Source organism: Antedon mediterranea, chromosome 7, assembly GCF_964355755.1.
Source record: "Antedon mediterranea chromosome 7, ecAntMedi1.1, whole genome shotgun sequence".
Taxonomy (NCBI): Eukaryota; Metazoa; Echinodermata; class Crinoidea; order Comatulida; family Antedonidae; genus Antedon; species Antedon mediterranea.
In genome coordinates, this window is record NC_092676.1 from 16,418,769 (window position 1) to 16,435,270 (window position 16,502).

The window sequence follows — 16,502 nt, forward strand, 5'->3', positions numbered from 1 at the left end:
ACAAAAAAAATACTGGTGGTATTTTTATTAGATTTACAAATGTGAATTTAATTTTGCATATTTATCAATCTATGAATTGATTTGATTTTAATTTATTTGGAAAATCATCATAAAAAATTTATACAAAGTGATAACATAAATTACGGACATTACAAATACAGTAATACATTTATAACAGATTTTCTCTAGGATAGACCAAAAAGCTTATCAGCTTATTTTCATTGGGATCCTTTAAATTTACTATTAGTTGGGTGGTAAACAATAACTAAACAAATTAAATAAAAAGTTAAGAGTTTTTAAATTTTTATAATAGGTAGTTAATAGGCCATACTGTTTTGAGTAGATTTCAAACCAGATTACCGGTGTGTCGGGAGTCTTTTTGTTTAGTTTTAATTTTTCTTCCGGAAATCCTGCATTTTTCATTTTTTTATTTCTCCTTGACTCTTGAATACTGGGCCAATATATCATTAAATTATGTAAAAATTAATTGTAGTAATGTTTTTATTACAAAAATATTAAAAAATCAAGCATTTTTCAAAACAAACATTAGATAACATTTTGTGTACATTATAATATTATAAACCTACAACTTATAGTTTGATTTGATTGTTTGCTGATACAGTACAATACTAAATGATATCTATATTTCAATAATATTGCTTATGTATTAGTAGTACACTATTCACGAAATACATTGTTAATTTAACAATCTGAGTCATACATCTCATTGTGAACGGGTCTAAATGCATATGGTGAAGTAATTAAAATGTTTTATCCTTCTATCTCCTTCACAATTATAATCTGTCTATTAGTCATCCTCAGTGTATTGGGGTGTGCCTCATACTAAAGGCGGTTTGGTATATTCATAACAATCAATAACCTCGTAAATAATTTTCACACGGCACGTAGGTATTTCAACAGGTCTGATAAAACACGTCCAATCAGTGCGATTAATAAATTAAGATTTATCCAATCAGAACGCTTAAATTTACTTTCACTTCAACAAACGTATCTGAAATATCGGATCTGGCGTAGCGCCATAGCATGAATGTACTGTAAACTAAAAATCCAGCCGTGTGGTAGAAACGGTTACCGTGCAGTGTCTTTTTTATCAAGCAAATCCTAGAGGTTGTTGATAAGATATTGGAATATTTAGGCATTCATTTTAGAAGGTAAGATAAAGATTACGATACACAAGAGAAAAGCTCAACGAAAGTTGGATATGCATAGGCCTAGGCCTAGCTAGTCATGCTCAATCAATTATAACATCTGGGCCCGGTATCTCATCTCAAGTGTGTTGTGTTTATGTGGAGAAGCATCCCAATTCGCTGAGCCAGTCCACCGCACACAAACTACCAGAGTGCCAGAGGCAGTGGTGGTGGCAGTAGAAAAAACTAAAAATCTAGGATTGGCCTAGCCTCTAGGCTAGTTACTGTAGGCCTACTCTAGTCTACTTGAATTATCAAGTAGCCATGGCATCGAGGGTCTAGCCCTAGGCTAATGTCTGTTTAAACAAAACACACACTATAGCCTAGCCTACTAGGTAGGCTAGGCCTTATTATATATAGGCCTAGTAGGCCTATATTGGTACTTGGTGGTTATCAGACGATCGGGACCACGGACGATCGGGCCCAAATCGTGAGACAATCGGGCGCATCAAGGGTGAAAGACGATCGGGCCCAGACGATCGGGCACAACAAACAAGACGATCGGGCCCAAAACATTCTCGGAAAATAAAAAATAAATAAATACGCGAATCAATACAAACACAATAATAACAATCAAAATCAATCACATTTATTCATAAATCGAGAGTATTGGTAAGAAATTCTTAAAACCAGTTGTGTTAATTAGGGGAAATTATGATAAAATCAGAAAAAATCTAATTTATAACCTTTTTAATTAAAATCTTATTTACGCAAGAAAAGCACGTTGACACTAAGCACTAGGAATGAAATGTGGCACATTATTTTATATAACACAAAAGACTATCGGGCCCAACGCTAAGACGATCGGGACCAACTGGTAAGACGATCGGGCCCAACGTGGTTCTGAAAACACTGGACGATCGGCCATTAGGCCACTGTACTTTTGCACCTAGGCTAGGCCTCTATACACCATTGACTAAACATACTGTATGCTCACTAGAAATAGTATGTAACGCGCACAAAGAAAGAGAGCCTGTAAATGAAATTATTTGACCAATCACAAAAACATCGATGGATTATTTGAATTAATCAAACTCGTGTTGCGTACATGTACATCCTTGCGTTACTATTTCTCTCCTCTAGTGGGAACTATACCTGCTGCATTACTGCTGGCAGCGGCTGAATGTTTGAACTAAAGTTGTACTAATCTAATTTGCTGCACAATTGTAATAATATTGTCATATTTCAGATTTATATACAGTAAGAACTGCAAGCATCCCATTAATTTAAAACACTTTTTATTGTTGTGTTAGGGGCCAACTCTGACTGCGCCATACAACGAGGCCTTACGAGTCGTCTCGTCGGAAGATTAAACTTGTTTCATGTTCTCCCAACGACCTAAAAACTACGCATACGCCCGATGCTACTGTATCAAATGAAGACTCATCTCGTCGTTAAAATAAATGGCGCCTGCACTTCCAAAGCAGTACTGACTTGTAATGGTCCTATGTCACAGTGAAATTAAAAACCAATTTAAAAATTAAGTTTCCACCAAAAGAGAGATGAAAAGGAGAGAGATTAGCAAATCAATACAAGGCAGTGAAAGTGTTTTCAGTATCGAAAAAAGTGTTTATGACCTTTGCTAGTAAACTGTTAAGTACATTATTTCCCAAGAGTAATATCCTTTGTTATGATTATAATTACTGCTAATTGTATTATTAGCATTAATGACATTGACACAGCATTTAATTCTAACATTTAAGACTAATGCAGCTCAACCTTTCTGCTTAAAATAAAAATCTTGTGGATGGGGAAAACCATACTGTACATGAAAGCAATCAGCCCAGGCTGTTTTAACTGTTTAAAATAGTTCTTGTTTCTCATGTTCTCAGTGTCTCTTGAGTACTTGGGTCTATTGTGCTAACAATGGTCTTTCCTGGGTCATCTTGTGGTGGTTGTTTTCCCCGAATTACTGTAGTATGAATATTTTGTTCTTGTATGCACATAAAATCAGTTTTCCAAAGTTCTGTAGTACTGTAATGTACTAATCTGAATGCAAAATAATTCTGTGTATTCTGTTTGCTTGTGAAAGGTTCACATTCTGATCATGCATCAATGCTACTCTGTAACCCTTAGCTTTCTCCATCATAAATCTTGATTTCATTTTACTGACTTGATTTATTTAATGTTTTTTTGCATTTACATATCTTGCCAGGAAATTCACACTTGTTTTCTGTTTGACTTTATATTGCAAGATTGAAACTGACATTTACTTGAGTTCAAAGATCATGGAAAAAAAAATTATTTAGAATTGAATAACTTTATTAAAACTGCAAAATGGCCTACCTGTATTGTAAAGTTTTATTTTAGTACTGTATATTCATTTTTGATGTTTTTTGGGGGAAATAATCTTTAAATAAAAATACTCCAGTAGTAGCAAAATAAAAGAATTTGCTGTCAGAGAAAAGCGCTTTAAAAAAGTTGTTGGTCTAGTTGTTGGTCTAGTTTACCTTTAAAATCAACATGCCAACAGTACAGTCGTAAACATTTTATTGTTCTTAACATTTACAGTATGTTGAAAATTGTATTTTTTTTTATTTTCTCTATTTTATTTTCTACTTATTTAATTGATTTATCAAAGAAATGAACGTAAACGCAGACACACACAATCCATGTCAATCACAGGTTACTAAAAATCAAAGTAAATTTATCTGGATACAATTCAGGTTTGTTTCTTGCCGGTGTAGAGTAAAAAGGGGTTGATGTGTTAACAATGGTCTTTTCCATTCCGTACCTGCATAATTAAACCTTGAATCATCTGTAATTGATATTTGCTAGCCTGAATGAATCGAGCATTGCATTCATCAAGCGTGCCAGCGTAACCAGGTGCTAAAGCTGACTGCTTCTCCACCACGTTTGTACGCGAGCCGTGTTGAGTTCTTCCACTTATTTTCATGCATACAATAACTTAGCATGCTTGCTTTGTTTATATGCGATCAGCATTGTGTCTTCCGCATGTTTGCCTGTCTACAATGACCCCAGGCTTTATACAGGTTTTAACAATGTATTTAACAATACAGGTACCTCCCACCAAATAAACACTATGCATCATATAACTATTATTAATTATTCTAAATTTGATCATAACAATAATATTAATAAGAGGCTATATTTATGGTACTGTATTTCAGATACCATGTTTAAATAGCAGGTTTAAGAATAAATTAAATAATGTACACGGTATGTGGTCAAGCTATTCAAGGAAACACAAATTTTATGTTAGTTCCACCATAATTCTACAGTATTCCCTTTTTCCTGCTTACCAAAAACCCAACATTAATTTTGTGGATACACTTGTTAACAGTAAATAGAAAAGTGCAATGTTGTTTGAGGTTGATATTAAATAGATGGTCAGGAAGGTAGGCTCTGTTTTGTGGTGGTTTTTTGTATTATAACATTAACCTAAACTAATCCAGATATCCTGACAACAGCAACAGTTTAACAATAGAGTTGATTATGATTCATACTGTATTATCAAATATTAATATACAGTAACATTTATTTTATATTATTTTTTCTGGCTTTATGCCAATATTTACTTCACAGACATTAACATTGTACAGTACAGTTATTTTTTTAATGTAAATTGGATATTGTAAGAGTTTGATGTGAACACCTACTGTCTTTATAGACTTTGTTTCTAGACAATATCTTCATTTCTTTTCAATCTAATTAAAATTTAATCTGAATTAAATATTTATAAATATCTTGATGGTTTTGTATTTAGTAAAATACTGTAGAAGTACTGAAAATTATGGAAAATATTAGCATTGGTACATTTATTTACCTTACTATAAAGATTTATTTTACTTAGGTGATCCACCCAGATTATGAAGCATTGTGCTGAAAATTTAGATATGAACAAGATGTACTAAGAAAGTAGATCTATTCATTTGTTTGTTGAATCACAATTTAATCATCATAATTACTGGAAAACAACAAATTTCACAAATATAGGCTCTGTTATTGTTTAACATCAAAACTATTATTGCAGTAATAGCAATACTGTAGCAAATCCCACTATAGCTTAGTACATAAATTGTTTATAAAAATTGTAATAAAAAGTCAAAAAATGGCAATGGTGTGTTGTGAACTTATTATTTTAAAAAGGCTAAACATTTTTCAGACCAAGTATATTGCATACTGTACAGTTTTTATTACTCGCTCGGTCATGGCCAAAACTGCTGTCCCGATTAATCTTTTAAAACTAATACATTATAAAATGCTACAGTATAGTAAAATTTTGTTATTGTGTATAATATTTTTCTCTAATTAAAAAGATTGTTAAAATTGTGGTCTATAATGAATGCTTTGTGTTGGCCATGACCTGTACAGTACTTCAAAAGACAGAGTTTGACCTTCATATTACCTTTTGTATTAATTACTGATTCTCTGTTTGTTATTTCAAGACAACTCTCTATTGATTGGCATCAATATTGATGGCACTAGGCTCATCAGACTTTGTTTTAAAATCCAGATCATGGTACAGTATGTACAGTAATGATGGCTATGTATCATATGATAGGTATGTTTCTCAGAATACCTTCTAATGTTATTGCTACACATTCAGGATACTAAAGAATAATAATCAATGACTATTATACAGTACATGAATTGCCAACAGTCAAATTGAAAACTATTAAAATCAATTATTTTAAAATTGTATTGTGTATTTTATGGTTTTATTTTTATCAAGTTTATAATTATCATCATTTGAAACAAACATTTCAGTAGGTAAAACTACTGTGTTAATCAGTTGTGGTACAGTACAGGTAGTATTCAGTACCAAAAACAGTCAATGGTGTATGATTAAACTGTATAGCAAGCAATGCCCAACAGTATCACACCTAAAAAGCGAGCCACTATGGCCCTGTTTTGGCTGCCAAGTATACCGTATATACAGTATATTTTTGGCAAAAACGGTGCTCATTGTGGATACAATACGGTATTTATAAATTTATACAGTATTTTGGGTACCCTTTTCTGCTGCCAATAAAATAGTCAACTAAAGTAAGGAACAACATCACAACATTTGCAAATAATCTGCCCAGGGAACATTTTCGCCAGTGTAGCGTAGCAAAAAGCTATACAAAACAACCTTATTGCTACACATTTTGAAAATTGTGTAGCAAAAAATACAATACAAAACTATGTTTCTCGACTTAAAAATCAGTTTGATTAGCAATATTGCTAAACAAAATTTTTAAATGAAAATTTTCCCTGTTGGGGAAACAAAGATTTTGGAAAAATTAAAAAGGAACAAACAGGACAGCCACATTTAGAAAGTCATTGAAATAAGAGACAAAGACTGTGAAAGCAGAGGCTAAAACATCGCCAAAGATAACAAATTCTAATTCAGGCAATGAAGGAATAATTCTTGTCTCCAGTTTGGCACATCGAAAGGCAGGTTGGGTAAAAAAGATGAATTTTAACATGATCACCCAAGATAGTACTTCTAGCAGAAACGGGGTATTAAAAATATGGTATAAAATATATCATATTTTTATACTGTATTTTGAGGATATGCAGCAGAAACAGGCCCTATGGAAAGAACACATCAAAATATGGCTGTCATCAGATAGCAGATAACAAATTAGATAAACTGTAAAACTACAGTATACAGTGGTACACCAGATAGAATTTTCGTGTACCAACCTATGCATGTTAAGCGTTGAGACTTTTTCCAAGAAATTATTAATTTTAATGCCATTTCAGACTTTTTACTGTACAAAAATGTTTATTAATCCATTTTGAAATCTACTGTATTTAAATGTAAAACTTTTTTTATCATGACTATTTTAAAGATGTATTGTCTCTTGAAACACGAAAAATGAAAAAAAAAATATTCTAAATTTAAATTGGCCATATCAAAGTAATATTAAAGTTATTCACTTTAAGTCGAAAATTCGAGCCAAAAACAACAATTTTACATAATTAACAGGTAAATTAATTAGATTACATTTCGTCTGGGAAATCGTCGCAAGCAAAAGTAAACAAAGATTTCAAACCATGAGTATGCTGCATTATGCATGATGCTAATTAGGATTGTTTACAACTTGTCACGGTTGAGAAGGTGTTTTCACACAGATCGCGAGAAAGTTTTATGATTATGCATACAGAGTAGCCAAATAAGTGCGTTGCATTATGAGATATGTTTTGATTGAAAACTTTGACTTCCAGTCAAAGTTAATTTTTGAACAAAAAAACATCTGTATTTCGGTTAAATTTTTTTTTTTTTCGACTAATTTTTGGTGAAAGTTAATAACTATTATGATACTTCAAAAATGACCCACTTTTTTTCAAAATTAAAAAAAAAAATTGTTTTTGGAATTAGTCAAAGGGACAATACATCTTTAAATTAATGTTTAATTAATGTACGTCTGTATTAATATACTGTGGCAATGTAAAAACTGTCAAGATATGTTACGAACATACTGTCATAGCTCTGAAAAAGGCTTTGCATTTATTTAGTTTACAGCAAATACTGTATCACTATCAGTTGTCTCAACTGAGTTTATTCAGAATTAAAAAGAAGGAAATGAAAAAGAAATTATTATGAAATTGGAATTTTGTTAAATTACGCCAGTTTATTTGTAATGAGATACTAAAAGTGGATATTTCTGACTTCATTTATAACAAGATTCAATATTTGGTAAGTACTGTACAAGATTTTCATCTCATTAAAGTCTTGTACAAGTAGAGCTTTCCAGTCACTCTTCAATCCATGTAATTGATTAGATATCTTGAGGAAAATTGAAGAGTCGCGGTAAACATGTTTTACATGTTTGCCTCAGCAAATCTTACATTTACTTTTTTTATTTTATGTCTTTTAAAGTTAAATACACTGAATAATAAGTTTGAAAATGCAGTATTGATGAAGATAGCCAACCCCAGCCAATAATTGAACTGAATATACTCATTGACAATATAGTTCCTCTTGTTAGTTAAAGACTGGAACCCTTAAACTTTGGGTCATGTACTGAACAACCACGCTTACTATACACTGATGTCTAGGGTTATTAGATTCAAACATAAGAAAGCAGTCCAGGTGACATACTTTTAATACTGTACTATTCCATTTTAATGTTTTTGATTGCTTTATGTAATTTTATGTATCACTGTTTTTGTATGCGCGTCATATTTCAATGTTAAATGTTGCGTTTACGAGAATAACATAACTCATGGGGACGTTCAGTTTTATTTGTGTGTGGGTTAAACATCAACGATAATTTACCTCAGTTTGTAATGTGAATATAATTCAACTGAAAGGCCTGCTTTACTACAGTACATTCTCAGAAAATCATTGCAACTCATTCTCCGCAATAATTTTAGTACAGTAGTGCTACAGTATGACGTCATTGTTCACTCATACTCAGTTCAGAGACTGAACAGCAAAATGCCACTGAATATGTTTTCAAATTTGGCAGACATGCCAGTCGACTTGCGCATATCATAAAGTCCCTCTTATTCTCTACTGTAGTTTACCTGACCAGCACAGTAGCTCTAAAATGTATTCAGGGAAGTAATTTTGAACGTCAAAATAAGATTCAAGAATTAGACAGTTTCATTGTTCAAAAAGTTAAGTGAAAGTAATATTGATTGTCTGACCAGTGTTTCAAATGTTGGATAATTACCCAACGAACGAAAGTAGACATGTTTCAGTTTAAATTCTGCAAACTTTGAATGTAGTAACAGAAAGAAAATACTGCAACTTTTCCTACGAAGTAGCTTCGTAGATACAGTAGAACGTACAGTATTTTGATACTCCTGATACAGTATGGCTACTGTACTCTGTTCTGATCATTCAGAATTGTGTGAATTATTAAAAATTATAATATTATTAATATTACGTGTGATGTCACAGTTTTTTAAATTTGTACACATTTTTGGTCAATGTGAATATTTATTATGCGACATGGCAAAGTCAACAAATTTAAATGTTTGAATTAGTTTTTTTTTTCAGGAGGACAATACAGTACATCTTTAATAATTGTTTTATTTAAAAAATATGATTTATAATGACATTTCCGAATATACTTTAGTACATGTGATTTAATTTGAGTGGCCATTTGTCCTAAAGGTATAATGACATAAATAGTATAATAAGTAAAGTAACATAGTTTTAAAATGTTAAATAAAATATTCCCACGTGTTATGAATTGAAATTCCAAATGCTTCAACTTTAATCACATCGGTCTGGTTGTACAAACTGCCAATAGATAGGTTTAGTTCTCATTTTAGGTTAATCCTTGTAAATTCACAAAAAATTTTGCTGATATTTTTCTGATGAACACATAAAATTACCGATACACTTTAAATTCAAAGTATTGAATTTTAGTTATTATTAGTAATTCCCCTTTCTTTTCTAAGTCGCATAATAATTTTTGACAAATTAATGTAGCATGTAAAGCTCTTCTTTTTGGTTTTCCACTGTACTGTACAAGTGTCAAAACAAAGCATGCTGACCAATTATGAAGACGATACAGTACATGTTTTTACTACTGTATATACTCGCAACGTGCTAAAGGCCGGTGCACATCGAACAATTTACACAAAGAGCCACGTGTCAAGTATCAATTTAAACCGTGATTTTGTCGCGACGGACAATTCTGGTGTGAACATCAAATCGAACTCGTAGTTGTTGTTCATTCTCAACTTAAATGCAGTAAATATGGAAATGGAAGACTCTGCGCGTTAATTTGTTAGAGTTACTCCATGGACAACTTTTTTGTTTTCGCCTAAAAATTCACTTCAATCTGACCACTCTAATCACAAGGATCATAAGGGCTATGTGTGATGTCATCAGTCAGATGAAGATGTTGTGTCAGCGATGTAAAATTTGAGACCATGATTCACGAGCATTCTTAGCTTTGCGTGTGATCAGTGTACACCAGCCTTAAGCAACTACTGTATAGTACTGTACAAAGTTTCCAAGTCTAAAATAATTCTGCACATGTTCAGAAACAATAAATATGCTTACAGCCGGTGTTTTAACATGTTTAAACTACTGAAACTTTCTACAGTATTTGCTTTGGAAATTTTTCATCAAGCCTACTAAAATTGATATAGAAAGTTTTGAACTCTGTAGACATGACAGTTTATCAATGTACTGTATAGTACTGTAATCTATGTCAGTCTACAGTATGCACATTAGTGATTAATATGTACAGTACTATTATGAGTTTTGATTCTATTTTTGAATAGTGACATGAACAATATCTGTGAATGATATAAGGCGTTTGATTCTATCACACCTGCTTACTGTGATTACCCAGCTGCAAAGGAACGCATTACATTGACGTCTTGGAAGTGACACGGACATGTTTGCTAGCTAGACATCTTGGAAACGAAAAGGTGACATTTTGAAAGAGTGCCAAATCAGGGGGTAAGATTTGACATAATTCTACAAACATTTTAAAACTTTGACAAAACAATAGATTTAACAATTCTGTTCAATTGGGGCTGTTGATTAGTTCAATTGTCTGTGGGAAAGTTCAGTCAATTATTTAGGTAGGTGTGTTTAGAAAGTCTTGTGTCACCTATAGTATAGCCACTGAAAATACTGATGATCACTCGAAGTCTACCTTATACTACAGTACAGTATTGTGATACTGCCATCATGTCAGAAAGACATAAAACCAGGTATCCCTGCTTGAATGTAATTGTGTAATGATTTCTGTTAACTTGTTGCAATGTGTTGAACTATAAATTGTTGATTATGAAGTGTAGTTATCACTTTATATTTTAATTGGAACATCTTTGTGACTTTTACAGCTAAAAATAACGTTAATAAAGATCAAAATACTGAATGGAACTACAATGGCATTATCTATCAAAGTAATTTCAAATGCTACAATACAGTTATACAATGCATATTTGTACATTTGTATCTATTTTAAAGACAAATTGACAGGAAAGGTTACAAAGTACAGTTCCTTTTATGTAGTGTATTTAACTATAATAATGATATTGATAATAATCTTAAATCCTATGCTATTTATTATTATATATTTTTTACTTTTTCATAATTTCTATTCCTTTAAACTTTAACTAGTAGAAGCACTGTTCAAAGTTTACTGTAGCATTGGAATATTATAGTATGGCCTTTACACTGTGATGTTAGTAGTACATTATTCACTTTCTTAATTTCGGTGCATAATGTTTAAGTAGAACAAACTGATCATATTTACAGTATAGTTAATTGGTTTTGTTTGTCTGAGCTCACTTAACGTGGACCAAGATAGTAAAGACAGTATTCCAAATTCCAAGAATTCTAAGCCTTTCATTCACTCTATTTTTTTAGTCAGGTTGTGTAATTATCAATGTCTCTTGCTTTTTATAAAAGAATGACTCCATGTCTGATGGATTTCTTTACCTGAACAGTTGTCATGTATTTACTTCTCATTTAAATAAATTCACTGAATTCCAGCATGTATTTTTTTTTCTTCAGATTAGCAAGTATTACTATGATATTTTGATGATAATATGGTTTATCCATTACATACCAGGTAAGAATAAACGATGTAAAATACTAAATCCTATGACTAAAGTATTAATATCACTGTGTATACATAAGGAAGTAGAAGATGGACATTCATAATTGGTTTAATCTGTATGATAGACACATACTGTACTTCACTGATCCTTTGATTGCTTGAGAGAGTGTTAAATCAATGTTGTGTTGACAACTTGTTGTGAATATCATGTTTATTAAGGAGGCTAAAGGAGATAATTGATATGAGTTGCTACTGTGTATTTAGACTTGGTTGATTAGCTTACAGTGTTGCTTATTAGGTGTGTACTTGTCTTTCACACCCTTATGTCTAGGTTCAATCATTACACATTTGCATTCACCCATGTGATATTGAACGTGTGTTTTCATATACTGTGCTTATTATTGTACATGTTCCTTGGCCAACATCATAACCTTTCCATTTTGGAAACTGAAATAGCATTCAGCGAAACATTTAAGGTTAAATGTGTTATGTTTTCACATTATGAAATTATTTGTACCATTTCACTCATAAACATTCATTATTTTAAATATAATACTAGCTACTACAGTACTATTGCATCCAATCGTGGATTTACCTCCAAAATCCATGATCTGTAGCGTATTAAAGTATGATAATAGAAGAAATGAGATGTTAGAGCAGAAAAGGACGAGTTCAATTTGGGGAGGCCTTCATCCTGCAGTGGGCTGTGTCATATACAATAAGTACAGTACATTCATAATAATGGATACTTAAATGAGTTCTTGAATACTTTCATGATTGGCATTTAAGGTGTAAACAATGTTGTAAACCATAAACCAAGGAGTATGTTTGTTTTGAGGTTTGTACAGTACTCTTCCTAAAATATACAGTTGACTTCTGTCAACACTACCAGGATTTCAACATGCCTATGTTCTGTGAAGTTATCCGGTCATTGAACTATTACAGATATAATGTTTATTTTTACAAAAAAAATAAATACAGAAGAATAAGATGAATTAAAACATAGATTAAAATAGAATGAAAAACAGAAAAAAAAAATATATAAAGTGTATTAATAATTTATTATTATATTATTATTTAATAATAAAATAAATAATGAATATTCAATAATAATATTATACTGTAGATTATTAAAAAACAAATACATAGAAACCGTTTCTGCAGTGCAAATGGTGTGATTAATATGTTCAGCAATTTGTTAATAATAATAATATTTATTTGGAACAATACTTTTTTAACAGTGGCACACATGCGTAGATACATCCATACAAATTCATCTACTGTACATCTTTGTGAAGTTTATTGTGTAAGATAAACATTAATTTTATGGAAAGTGGAATGTTTATTGTGCTGTATTGATGGTCATTGATATCTTCTACAATAACATGATTGATGTGGTTGACACAAGTGTGAAACATACCTTAATGTTCAATTTAATGTTAATAGTTCTTTGTTGTAGCTTTATGGTAGCAATGAGCCTGTCATGTGTTTGTTACATTTTTTGAATTAATTATGTAGTCCTAGGCTTTTGTCTGCTACAGTAAAGGCTATCTCACACAGTTCTAGCATTAAGATGTGCTATAAATTATAAATCATAGAGAAAAAAATGAAGGTGTTAAAACAAATAAAAACATAGTTATTTTCGAAAAAACGCCCCTCTTTGAATAAACCCACCCCTACCTCCCATACTTTAGAACATAATTTGGAACTAGAATTTAATTCGTCACTTTGACGAATTATAGGTGATCATTTTTATCGCTTTACTGACATTAATATTTTTTAAACATGCACGTACGTTAACATACAATAGGAAAATGTTGATGTATACCATCCTGATATACGCTATAGTGCTGAGTTGTGCCTATCATGTGTCATATACAATATGTACAGTATATACTGTATATCTATATACAGTGTAGCATAGGTGAAATTACGGGACCCACATCATGTTCAAATTTTTTGGTACGATGGAATTATCAAAATAAACTCGAAGATGACAATTTCGAAAGATAATGAATTGAGCAAATAAATATAAGGATTGGAAGATAATTTGACACGTAGAAGCGCAATGCGCGCTCTTTGAAATTTGTATAACTTTGACTAAAGAAATTTAAAAACAACGTTTTAACTTCAACTGGCCATATGATAACATCACAACATCCGATGGGCTTAATTTTTATATGAATTCATATCTACATTTATTCAGCTTTCATAATAAATTATAATCTTCAAGGTCACCTTTAATTCTGAAGAGCTATAACATATTCAAATGTATGGTGTAGCTGAAATTACACGACCTTGGTTATTAAAGTTTTTACACATGATGACGTCAACAAAATAAAAATGTTGACAACTCTTGAGAAAGATAATTAATTGAGCAAGCACATACTAAAATTTCGGCGAAAATCGGGCTCAAATAACGGAGATGCGCTCTATTGAATGTGATAACCCACACAAAAAGATAAAAATTACTAATTTTTAAATTGAAGTGGCCATTTGATGACGTCATACCATTTTGTACGTCTAATGTGTACATGAATATGTATCTACAACCCAATGGCTTCCCGAATAAGTTAAAAAAATTGGGGGTCACCTGCCATTCTGAAGAGTTATATTCATTTTAAAAAGGCCTTATTTTTCACCATTTTCAGCACTTTGATGCAATTAATTTGCGCATTTTGTTATTTTTAACCTGCTCGTATAGCGTTATTTTAAGTCGGAACTGACTCAAATTTGGTGAATGTACTAAGGATGGTGAGTAGAACGCGATTTGTATAAAAAAATTGCAATTTTTACGCTTTGTAAGTATCGCGCGCGCAAAATATTTTTTTTGCGCAGTAATTTTTTGAAACACGCAATTGGCCTAATTCATGCTCTAAATTGATTAAAACGTAATTTTGAGCTTTTTAAATTTTTACTGCGCGATTCCACGCGCATGACCCTACGTGCACGCGCGTTTTTACTTGCTAATATCTTTACCCTTGACCTGAAGTTTACGTGTAGTGAATTTCATAAATATGTGATAATGAATTATGGATATATGATTGATAATGTGATTTCACAAAATGGCGTATACGTGACGTCACGGGTGAGAGATCACGCTGAAAAGCTTATTATGGCTATAAGTTAAAGTATTTGAAAGACATTGTTAAATTTTTGTGATTATTGCTATTCAACTTTTTGAGATATTTGATGAACAAAAATTTTACAGAAAGAAGAATAACAATAACTAGATTTGAACTCGTCACGTTGACGAGTTAGGCTATCGCCCAACGCATCGTAACACGCACATGTTATTTATTATGCTTAGTCTACAATAGGCTGCTCTACAACGATTGTAAAGAACAGCTGGAATACATCAAAATCGTTTAATAAGTGTCAACAGTTGACGGTATTAGCATTGTAAACGGTTTAGTTGACGGTTATTTTTTATTTTACACCACTCACGTTTATTCAATTGTTTGAAAATGATGACCTTTTCAAATTAAAAAAAAAAGTTCATAAGTTTAAAAAGGAATTATTTTAGTAATAAAATATTGAAAATTGGAAGAAAATTGATACCGTTTACGCGGTATGCGCTCTATTGAATGTGACGAACTGTGTCGAAAGAGACAAAATCCCTATATTTTACATTTGTGTGGCCATACGATGACGTCACAACAGCCCAGAGGTAAAAATTTTGCATGAATTCATATCTACAATATATCTGCTTACATATTAGGTTAAAAAAATTGGGGGTCACCAGACATCCCGGAGAGCTATAATCGATTCAAAATAGGCATATTTTTACACAAATTTGCATAAAATTACCAATTTTCAAGCGCACGATTTTTAAAGTTTGACGTGCACGTGTTATTATTTTGCATTCATAATTCATCAAATATGAAAGAAATATATCATAAAACTATGAAAAACAATAATCAAACGCAAAAACGGGCTTTCTAGGCTGCGTACGAGCGAAGTGCGCAATAGCGCGCGCGCAACGCAAATTTTTTTGAAAAATGTGAAATGCTTAAAATGTCCTGAAACGTGTAGAAAGTTGATTAGAAATTGATTTTGAGCATTTTTAACTTTCAAAGCGCGCGTACGCGCGATTTGACCAATGTTCAAAATTTTGCTGATGATACAGGAAGATGACCCTTGACATAAAGCATACGTGTGTCAAGTGGTATTTAAAAATAGCTATTGGTTTTCAAGTTATAGTCAATCTAAGAATTTCAGAAAATCGCGCGTAGTTACGCTACGCGACCATATTTTCATTAAACCAAAGTTTGTTGCACAACTACATATATACGTGCATCTGCTGGCCAAGTTACAACATAACTGCTATTGCCATTTTTGAGATATGCGACCAACAAAAAATGAGCAGAAAAAATGAAATCTCTGACAATAACAATAGGCTATCTCGCTCTACAGAGAGCGATAGCCTAATAATAAAGATTTTGTACAATAACAATAGGTGATCATTTTATTCTAAATGATCACCTAATAAATGTTCCTCTTGAATAAATGCCCAAGGCATTTATTTCTGCCCAATGTGTTTATTTATTCCCTTGATGAATAAACGCCCTGTCACATGCATTTCATACATTGTAGAACAATTCATTGACTGCCATAATCTACAACTTACCAAGCATTTTTTTCTGTATTTTAGCAATTGTGTTGTATATATCTAGGGGATATCATTTGATTATAAATGTTACCATATATACCAAACAAAATAAATGCCACTCTCGAATAAACACCCCACTCCCCCTAATAACCCTCTTGAACAATACATTCCCCTGGCGTTTATTTG

At 31.9% G+C, this 16,502-nt stretch overlaps 1 protein-coding gene across 3 annotated transcripts in view; it reads left to right on the top strand.

Annotated features, from left to right (window-relative positions):
• The first annotated feature begins 907 nt into the window (after nucleotides 1-907).
• LOC140055291 (protein still life, isoforms C/SIF type 2-like) overlaps nucleotides 908-16,502 on the top strand; it is an 87,419-nt gene continuing 71,824 nt past the window's right edge. For 2 of the 3 annotated variants that reach the window (XM_072100590.1, XM_072100591.1), the window contains exons 1-3: nucleotides 908-1,172; nucleotides 10,413-10,593; nucleotides 11,659-11,716. Coding sequence is in view for 1 of the 3 variants with exons in the window: in XM_072100593.1 (XP_071956694.1) it covers nucleotides 11,694-11,716 (23 nt within the window). In the remaining 2 variants the exon portion in view is untranslated. The remainder of the gene's footprint in view (nucleotides 1,173-10,412; nucleotides 10,594-11,658; nucleotides 11,717-16,502) is intronic. The other variant, XM_072100593.1, reaches the window with a different exon arrangement.